This window comes from Etheostoma spectabile, chromosome 2, assembly GCF_008692095.1.
Source record: "Etheostoma spectabile isolate EspeVRDwgs_2016 chromosome 2, UIUC_Espe_1.0, whole genome shotgun sequence".
NCBI classification, from domain to species: Eukaryota; Metazoa; Chordata; class Actinopteri; order Perciformes; family Percidae; genus Etheostoma; species Etheostoma spectabile.
In genome coordinates, this window is record NC_045734.1 from 8,666,640 (window position 1) to 8,674,874 (window position 8,235).

General features: G+C 42.1%; 1 protein-coding gene across 8 annotated transcripts in view; it reads left to right on the forward strand.

Moving 5' to 3' along the window:
* lrba (LPS-responsive vesicle trafficking, beach and anchor containing) overlaps positions 1 to 8,235 on the forward strand; it is a 199,232-nt gene that overhangs the window by 54,018 nt on the left and 136,979 nt on the right. For all 8 annotated transcript variants that reach the window (XM_032539028.1, XM_032539046.1, XM_032539063.1 and 5 more), the window contains exons 22-25: positions 4,329 to 5,678; positions 5,788 to 5,966; positions 6,598 to 6,751; positions 7,674 to 7,854. In XM_032539028.1, the coding sequence (XP_032394919.1) occupies positions 4,329 to 5,678; positions 5,788 to 5,966; positions 6,598 to 6,751; positions 7,674 to 7,854 (1,864 nt within the window). The remainder of the gene's footprint in view (positions 1 to 4,328; positions 5,679 to 5,787; positions 5,967 to 6,597; positions 6,752 to 7,673; positions 7,855 to 8,235) is intronic.

The following is an 8,235-nucleotide window of genomic DNA, read 5'->3' on the forward strand; positions in this document are numbered from 1 at the left end:
TACCAATCTGTAGGTGTAAAAATGTAGCTTTTAGCCATGCTGAAAACTGTAGGGAGGTCTGAATAGTGGACTATGATTGGCTCAGAATACTTTGTCACTGTCCAACTTCAAATTGAGCTCACGCAGTTCTTCAGTTTCCTTGAATTGAGATGGTTTACTGATCATCCACAGGCCTTATTTATTGTCTACTGTCAAAGCAGAGATTAGCAAGAGGCACTAACAACCAGGTTATGATATGTGCATTGGGTTACTTAGTGTGTGTATGTGTGTATCCTTTATATGTCAGTCATTAGGAAGTTAATTGTTTTGGCCTAAGCGTCTCTCTGAATAGACAGATGTTCCTGCAGGTGGGCACGCTGACACGACAGCCCTCCCACTCTCAGCACACACACCCACCCAAGGTGCCCCACGTCCATCTCTGCACACAAATCAGTTTGAGAACAGGGAGAACTCCAAAAGAGAGAGATCGTGAATTGGGGCGTGAAGGTCCTTTCGTCCTTCAGACTCCCATTGTCAGCTGACTTCATTATACCTGTCAGATGTTGTAGCACAAAGATAAATATGAGCAGAAATGAGCCAACAGATCTTTGACAAAATATAATAGACATTATGAGCTGGTAATGTAGTAACAGAATTTAGTTTAATCATAGTTAATCGCCCTTTTTCTGTTTTATGGGGAAATGCAGAATAGTTTGACCATGCTGATTTTGCCCTCTGGGGACATTGAGACATTACACACAAGCTGTGGTTCTTGGCAAAGAGTTTTAGTTAGATACATTGACAATTGGACAAAGGAAGTAGAATGTGAGAACATTGCCTAGATAATAGCCATGCATCAAGTGTTGTCTATACCATCCACAGAGCCTATTGCCAGGACTAGTATCCATGTATTTAATCTTTAATCTTGTAATTCTCAAATACATATTAAAGAGTGAAACATCTTATAAGCAACCGATGTAGACCCCATGATTTTGACTGGATGGCTAAAACTATTTTATTGTAATGTATCCTGAAGGGCCTTTTGTGCAAGCTTGTCTTCCCATGGTTGTGATAGAAATTACTGATAAAGACTGTATGCATATCACTGAATCAGATGGGAGAAAAAACTAAGAAGAAAAATGTTTTTACGAGTTAGAAAGGAATATATTGTGAAAAAGAGTGAAAACCACCCAGCCAGCACCACAGTAGCAGATGACATTGATTTTGGAGGAGGGATTGCATTTAGTTAATCGGATTAGAGCCGTGCTGCCCTCCCCATTTCCCCTTTGTTTTGTGGTTGCTCTCTATCTATTTATCTAAAAGGGACTCCCAGGCTCCTACTGTGGGGGTCTCCCAAGATCAGCGCTCTTTTTTTTTTTTTTATTCCAGATCAGCTACACAGCACAAACAATTGAGGGTCTAGATTATGTATGGATAATTTTGAAAATGTGATTGCAGGTCTTGTTTGACTGTAGGTAATTGTTTTTAAATTGTTTTTTTTAAAGATTTTTGTTCGTGAGATACTTAATTTTTCAATAGTACTGTGGGAAGTGAACCCACAGAAACTTGCCATAGTACATTTTTGCAATGTCATCTTGTACATGAGTTTGTCCCCCTACTAAAGGATTTCGTATGATCCGGCCATGCTGTGCCCAGTTAATACTTTGTTATCTGTCACATTAGAAAAGCCCACCATGTTTTTGCACATTACCGTAACATTTTCCCATACCCCACTGGGGCCCAGCCGAGTCATGGAGTAGAATAAAATTAGATTAGATCAGCGCTGATGTCCTAGCCACCCAAGGCATTTTCTATATATTGTAGCAAGGCTAAGCGCTCTTTTAAAAACCACAGAGACCTATACTACCTCTTGTCTAATGGTAACTGGATCTGTTACAGAGCCGTATTTAAGGCCAACATGCATCATCTTAATGTACAGACTGCATCCTGAACCTATGACGTTATGTTCTGTACCGCTTTCCCGCATAATTTCCATAGAGATCCACTCTGAATGCAGTCTTTTAATTGCCAAAAAAATGGTAAATGTCAAATTAAGCTCAAACTAATGGGGTAGAAGGTCTTGCTGTGTGATCACTGGGAAAGAGGGAGGAAGAGAGAAAGAGCCTGACTACTGGCGCATTTGGAACAGGCTGTGCTCTCTGAAAACCGCTATGGATTACCAATCACTGCTTCCACCACAGAAGATTAATGAGCACCCATGTAGCAGGCTAATTTAGAACAATAACGCCTAATTAATTACAAATAATCAGCTTCTTTCTCTCCCTTTTCCTTTATTCCACTCTCAATGACTCCCTCACGTCCTTTTGCTCATTTTGAAATTTCTTATTTTTTTTCTTTCTTTTGATCTCGCTCTCTCGCTCTCGCTCTCTCTCGCTCTCTCTCCTGTCTGTCTAAACAGCCTCAGGTGAAAAAGCAGCAAAGTGGGTCTAGTTCCATCCCCCCCCCCACCACCACCAACCCATCTTTGACTTTCTGTCCTCCAAGCCAAGTGATTAATGCAGGCTCTTAAATTAGGCGTGGGAGAATTTGCCGATTCTGGACACGCACTCAGCACAGCTAGCAGACACACACTAATAGTATCTACTGCTAATCTATGACTGCTTACATGGATGGGCTCTTCCTCAAATGCCACTGCAGACCAATGTCGTTATAGACTAGCAGTCTAGTCTACCCATATCAGATGTAGGAAGACTGATAGAGGTTAATAGGCCGTGGGCAGCGGCGCATGAGAGAGAGAGAGGAAAAGTTTTAAATATGGCACGGTGAGCCACAAATGGTCCCAGTGGTTAGATGCAGTAACAAGCTAACAACTCAAGAGCCTTTTGATAATATCTAGCTGTTATAATGGGATGTGTTCAGATGAAACAGGATGTTGGGGCATGGTGTGACACACAGAGAGATAATTAAGTAAAAGGCTGAAAGTGTAAACCAATGAATATCAGCTAGAGAGAGGGAGGTTTAATTGATGGGAAAATAGGTGAGGGCATTTGTTGTACTTATGTAAAACTACTGGTACATCATAGTAACTGCTGAAAGTGTATTGTTTAATAGGTGTGTGACATGTATCATTACCAAACATGATGGTGATGTTTTTTGTTTTACTGTTTAAATGTCCTATCAGTACAATATTTTAGGATGCCTTTTCTGCAATTTCAAACAAAAGCATAGTATTACAGAAAGTACACCTAAATGAACATTCTGGTTAAGAGCTTATTTTTTATATCCATCCATCTTCATCTGCATATCCGATATTGGGTCGCGGGGGCAGCAGCTCCCGCAGAAGACCCCAAACTTCCCTTTCCCGAGCCACATTAACCAGCTCTGACTGGGGTATCCCGACGCGTTCCCAGACCAGGTTGGAGATCTAATCCCTCCGTCTAGTCCTGGATCTTCCCCGAGGCCTCCTCCCAGCTGGACGTGCCTGGAACACCTCCCTAGGGAGGCGCCCAGGAGTCATCCTTATCAGATCCCCGAACCACCTCAACTGGCTCCTTTCAACGAGAAGGAGCAGCGGCTCTACTCCGAGCTCCTCACGGAGGACTGAGCTTCTCACCCTATCTCTAAGGGAGATGCCAGCCACCCTCCTAAGGAAACCCGTTTTTGGCTGCTTGTACACTTTTTTTTATAGTGTTGGCTAAACTTCCTACTGGTAGTAACAAAATTACAGTCACCAAGATGTTTGGGGCATGTTTTTTTTTTTTTTTTTTTTAAGATTATTTGTGGGCATTTTAGGCCTTTAATTGACAGGACAGTTGAAGTCATGAAAGGGGAGAGAGAGGGGGAGTGACATGCAGCAAAGGGCCGCAGGCTGGATTCGAACCCGGGCTGGCTGCGTCGAGGAGTAAACCTCTATACATGGGCACCCGCTCTACCAACTGAGCTATCTGGGTGCCCGATGGGAGGCATGTTTTAATGGGGAAAGAAACACGAGTGATTAGACTATTGTTAAGGGTTTAAACAAAACCCCAGCTTAGCCAAACGTGTGTGGAAGTCCCTTTTTATTTTAGCATCCATCACAGTTCACAGACCAACTTCCTGGTTCCACTTGATCCTACCGTGCTAATCGGTGTTGTGTACACTCATTTTAAGTTTTCACTCCAAATAAAGTAGTATAATAAGTCTGGAAGCGGTCTTGTTTACAACTTGTTTGATCATCTTAGGACTCGTTTCTTGCCCCATCAGACTTCATTGTAGCAATGTTAGGTCTTAACAATTATTTGTAATACATCTGAATTATCTTTTGATTAAAGAAAAGACCAATAAGGTAGATTGGTGCCAAAACTGGAAGTGTTTCATACAATTGACCATATACCCGTTTGTGTTCTCAGGTCACCTTTGAGCAGCATAAAGAGAATCTGTCCCGTATGTTCCGTCAGTACCAGCGTCAGGAGTCTGCAGGCTCTCTGAATACAATCCAGACCATCTCTGGCGTCAGCCAAAGCTCGGAAACTATGGAATCTCTAAACGGGCCGGCTGCAGAGGAGACGGCCCCTTCCACTGTCATCGAGCTCACAGTGGACAAGCTGTCACAGAAGTCCCCTGACTCAGCATCTAGTTCCACCGTCACTCCCAGCACACCGGAGGCTGCCGAGGGAAGGGGACACGGATCCATCACCGTCTCCAACATCCTGGCCAGGGAAGAAGAAGAGCAGAAGTTTGTTCAGGAGTCTTCCAAGGAGGCCTGCAGGGATGAAGGAAAAGAGACTGAAGCTACTGTGATCCAAAAAACTGATGAAGAGAAACTGAGTGGACAGACCTCCACTGACAAGAACACTGATGATCTACAAACTTCACTTAGCAACCAGCCTGAAACAGATGACACAAAAGCAGTGGAAGAGATTAGGGACTCTGCTACAACATCTGCAAGAGATGATGACAAATCTGAACCTATCGCAGTTGAATCATCAAACGTCATTCCGGAAGACTCTTTGAATGAAGCAGATCCGGAACTGGCAATGGCTTCAAAACAAGATAGCAATACTGACCCAGCAGTCAGTATTGAGGCTGCGGCCTTCTTGGAGAACAGTGTGCTGGGTGGAGCCTCCGTCTTCAATGAAGACCTGGTTGACATGTCCTCCGTCAGTGACCAGATCCACCCAAGCGATGCCGATGATAGCCTAGAGGAGTCCTCTTATGCATCAGCTACTGCCGGAGAGGAAGTGGAGGAAGGCGGAAAAAAGGAGGAAGATACACATGAAGATGGTGAAGGCAAGAAAGAGGATCAGGAAGAAAAGGATGAGAAGCAGAAGGTTGGGATACAAGAAAAAACTGAAGAGAGTGAAACTGAAGAGAAAGGGGCGTCTGGTTTGGAGAGTCCGACCCCTCCAGCTGAAACACTGGAACACTGTGTGGCAGAACCACCCAAAGAAAAAGTTGAAGATGAGCACTCTTCATCCCTAACTAACACTGCTACTGCAGACCAGCAGCACTCCGATACCACACCGCCCTCTGCAGCCCAGGAGGTTGCCGCAGCATCCGACTCACCTAGCCAGCCTTTAAAGACCACTGGCACCACTGAAGAGGAAACCCTGGCCGGTCCCACAGCCGCCTCCACCTCTGACACCCAGAAGAGTGCAGACTCTGTCAGCAAGACCAAAGAGATCAAAATTGCCCGACTGGATGTGTCCAATGTGGCCTTAGACACAGAGAGACTCGAGTTAAAGGAGACCTCTTCAACAGTATGCATATGTTTTCTCTACTTTTAATTTTTCACTAAATGTCGTTATGTAGATTTGATCAATTTAGGTTTCAGTTCTAAACCTATATGTGAACACTGTCTCGCTGTAGGAAACAAGCCAGCCGGCGGCAGCGGCAGGAGGGTCTTCAGGTCAGCAGAGAGAGGGCAGCGCTTCGGCCCCTCGTTCCACAATGTTTCGTATCCCAGAGTTCCGCTGGTCCCACATGCACCAACGCCTCCTTGCTGACCTGCTCTTCTCTATTGAGACAGATGTCCAGATGTGGAGGAGGTAGGTTAACAAGCCGCTGACTCTGACTTTCCTAATGCTTACAATTATTTTGTTAATTGATTACTGGAATAGTGATTTATTGGCTTGTTGTGCCTCTGAGGAGGAGACAGATTTCTCACAAGCCTTCTCCTAATCAAGTGGTGCCTGAAAGAGTCCTTCACAAATCACTGATAAACTTTATTATTTGCCATGCTTCAAAGTGATGGATTTTTTTCTATGCATATTTACAGATTTAAAGGAAAAAAGAGATATCAGAATAGAAATAGGAATCAAAAATATTTATAGTAGCCACAATCTTTAGATTACATTAAACTAAGAATTGAGTCCCTGGGGAAGCTTTGGAATTCATGCCCTATTGAGGACACTTGATGAGATGTAGACCAAAGCACAGGAAATGTTTTTGCAAAGATAGGATATGTAAGATATTTTTATCCTTAAATATTAGCAGTTAATAACAACTAAGAACATTCTGATCTGTAGGCAAGCCACTGTTACTTAGAGACAAATAAAACATGCTCTCAATTAAAGTTTAGCAAAATACCACACTCCTATCAATTCTGCTTGTTGTTTTTTACCTTTTTTTTTTTTTTTTAAACAAAGCGTCCTTTTTGTCCTCTGCCTCTTCCTCTAGTCACTCCACAAAGACAATTTTGGACTTTGTGAACAGCAGTGAGAACGTCGTGTTTGTCCACAACAGTATTCACCTCATCTCCCAGGTGGTGGACAACCTCATCATGGCCTGTGGAGGCATTTTACCTCTGCTCTCTGCTGCCACCTCTTCCTCTGTAAGTGTGTGTTGTGTGTGTGTGTGTGTGTGTGTGTGTGTGTGTGTTGTGTGTGGCACTTAACCGTATATATAGTTAATCGCAAGAAGTTATCCATCCACATTGACCTCTCCCAATCACATTAGACCACAGTTAGCTGCCTCCTAACATTGTTAGTTTGTTTTTGTGTTGTCTGAGCTCAGTGACTGCCGCTCTCTTACATGATTCCTTTCCCTCGGTCAATGACAGGTTGAAGTTCAATTCCATTTTAATTCAATTTCATTCAGTTGTTCGGTCTGTAATCAAATTTAAAACTGGATGTAACAAATTCCAGTTTTAAAGGTTCTCCTGTCAGGATGTGTAATCAGTATAGCTATCACATATACTCCTTACATCCATTGCATTTATTGCAGCATTATTTTTGGGGATTATTTTCCTACCCTTAAATGCTTCATTTGTAGCTTTATTCCAATGTTTTGAGTTTTGTTTAATGTCCATGTTTTTGAGAATTTCTTTTTATATGGCAAGTTGTTTTATAAGTAACTTACATTATTTTAAATGTAACGTCATTTTTTTTCAGTAAGTTAATCTTAAATTGAGTTGGTTTTTTTTTGAATTTTTTATTATAGGTCAAGAATTACCTGTTAAGTTTTCCTACAAGCAAAGTTTCCTTTACTTGTATGTCACATGGCATTTCTTTTTTTACGTTTGAGATAAAATACTGTTTTTTTTTGTATTTTTCTCTTTGTTCTATATATTGTTATTATTGATACAAAGCAACATAGTGACTAGACATAGTATTATATAATTATTATCTTTTAAAATCAACCTGCACTTAATCTATTCTGAATCAAAATAATTTACAAAAAGAAGAAAACGTTTTTTACTTCTACTCTTACTCACCCATTCATTTCTTTGTGAATTTCCCTCTTTCTACCACCAGCATGAACTGGAGAACATTGAATCCTCCCAAGGCTTGGCGGTGGAGGCTTCCGTCACCTTCCTACAGCGCCTCATCAACCTCGTGGATGTCCTCATCTTCGCCAGCTCGCTCAACTTCACTGAGATAGAAGCTGAGAAAAACATGTCTTCAGGAGGCATCCTGCGACAGTGCCTTCGCCTCGGTACGCACACTGATGTTTTTGTTTTGATCCTTTTGCCCATCACTTGAACTGTCTCTTTTATTTAAATAGACTCATTATTCCCTAACTTAATCATTTGATTTTTAACCTTTTGTCTGTCTACTTTTTGTGAATCCCGCTGTTTCTGTGTTTAGCTGTCTTTCTACAAACCCCAATTCCAACGAAGTTGATATACGTAATTGTAAATAAAAACAGAATACAATGACTGGCAATCCTTTGCAACCTATATTTGGTTGAATCTCGCCCCATCCTTGCTTGTGAACGACTGAGTCTCTCGGGATACTCCTTTTACACCCAATCACGACCAATTAACCTGTTCATCTGTGGAATGTGTTTTTTTTTTTTTTGTAGTATTGCTCAACT